General features: G+C 61.0%; 1 protein-coding gene across 1 annotated transcript; it reads left to right on the forward strand.

The window, feature by feature from the left end:
• Positions 1–48: 48 nt before the first annotated feature.
• Positions 49–1,001, forward strand: LOC112548654 (maestro heat-like repeat-containing protein family member 2B; the record flags this gene model as incomplete). Its single annotated transcript, XM_025195044.1, has 3 exons — positions 49–136; positions 617–715; positions 850–1,001. Coding segments are annotated over exons 1-3 (339 nt in total), but the record flags the coding sequence as incomplete, so codon positions are not given.
• Positions 1,002–1,270: the final 269 nt, after the last annotated feature.

The raw sequence follows: 1,270 nt of genomic DNA on the forward strand, positions 1-1,270 counted from the left end.
GCAGGAAAAACCCTCGTGGCGCTTGCCGGCACCTTTTACAACGAGGTGATGCACGAGCTGCAGAGCCACGTGGACATCATGGAGCTCCCACCCCTGTCCTTCCTGATCACGCTGGGCGACCTGGTCTCAGCCTATGGTACAGCATTGCTCCCTCGCTTCCGGGCTCTGCTCAGGGATTGCGGAGGCAGGGCATGAATACCACCTCTGTCCAATGGGGCCACCACAGCTGACCTGGATTTGGGGCCCAAGGAGTCTGCCTCCTGGCTCTAAGGAGACGGCACTAACTCCCGTCACAGCTGGAAAAGCATTTGGGATGGGAAGAAGTGGAGACCAGGTGGGCAGGAGCCCTGCCATTCCCCAACATGCCCCTGCACCCCTGCTCCTCTCCTGCATCTGGGCATGGCTGAGGCAGCAGACACAGGATTGCCCTATGTAGAGGAGGTCACTGTGGGGTTTCCTGGACATCCACAAAGCCCCTGTGTGCTGCTCACCCAGCACGGCCAGGCTGGGGTGGCCACAGCAGGCAGCCCAGCCCAGCCCCGGTGCTGAGTGTGAGGGATGAAGGTGGACAGGAACGTGTCCAACAGCACAGTGTGTCCTCCCATCCCTTCTGCAGCCCTGAAGTCTGAGCCCTTTCTGGTGCTGACGCTCAGCAAACTGCGTTACGTGCTGCCGCTGGTGGAGACGAGCCAGATGAAGCGGGCGCTGTGTGGAGGTGAGTGCCAGTCCATCCTGCAGGTGCCCCGGTGGGCACCCAGGGCCGAACCCCGAGCCTGGACCCCACCGGAGCATGCCGCACTGGCCAGGGGGCCCCCGCTGCAAACACCCTGTCTTTCCTCCCCTCTGCAGTGGTGCAAGGCTTTGCTCACGCTGCCAACATGAAGTTCCAGGTCAGGGACGAGGTCCCGTTCCCCATCAATCGGGCAGCCAACTACTGTTTCCACGTGCTCCCTTTTTTCAGTCTCATGAGCAGCAGCTGGCTGAGCAGCAAGGACCCAGAGGTGAGGGCTGCTGTCTTTCTAAACCTGCAGCGCATCCGTCACGTGTCACTATGCGTGCATGTCTGTGCAGTCGTGACAGGGACACCCCGTGTCCGGAATGATATCACGTGCGTGAGAAATGCTCTGCCCGCAGGCAGCGTGCAGTTGTGTGTGCTAATAGGAGGCAGTGAGCACTGGGGTAGGGGCAGGGCCTTCCAGGTGTGTCTCTTGTGGTGTCCGGAGGGGTGGCAGCAAGGAAGAGTTTGCTTCCTCTGCACACTAGCCTGGTC

This window comes from Alligator sinensis, unplaced genomic scaffold (genome assembly GCF_000455745.1).
Source record: "Alligator sinensis unplaced genomic scaffold, ASM45574v1 scaffold1689_1, whole genome shotgun sequence".
NCBI classification, from domain to species: Eukaryota; Metazoa; Chordata; order Crocodylia; family Alligatoridae; genus Alligator; species Alligator sinensis.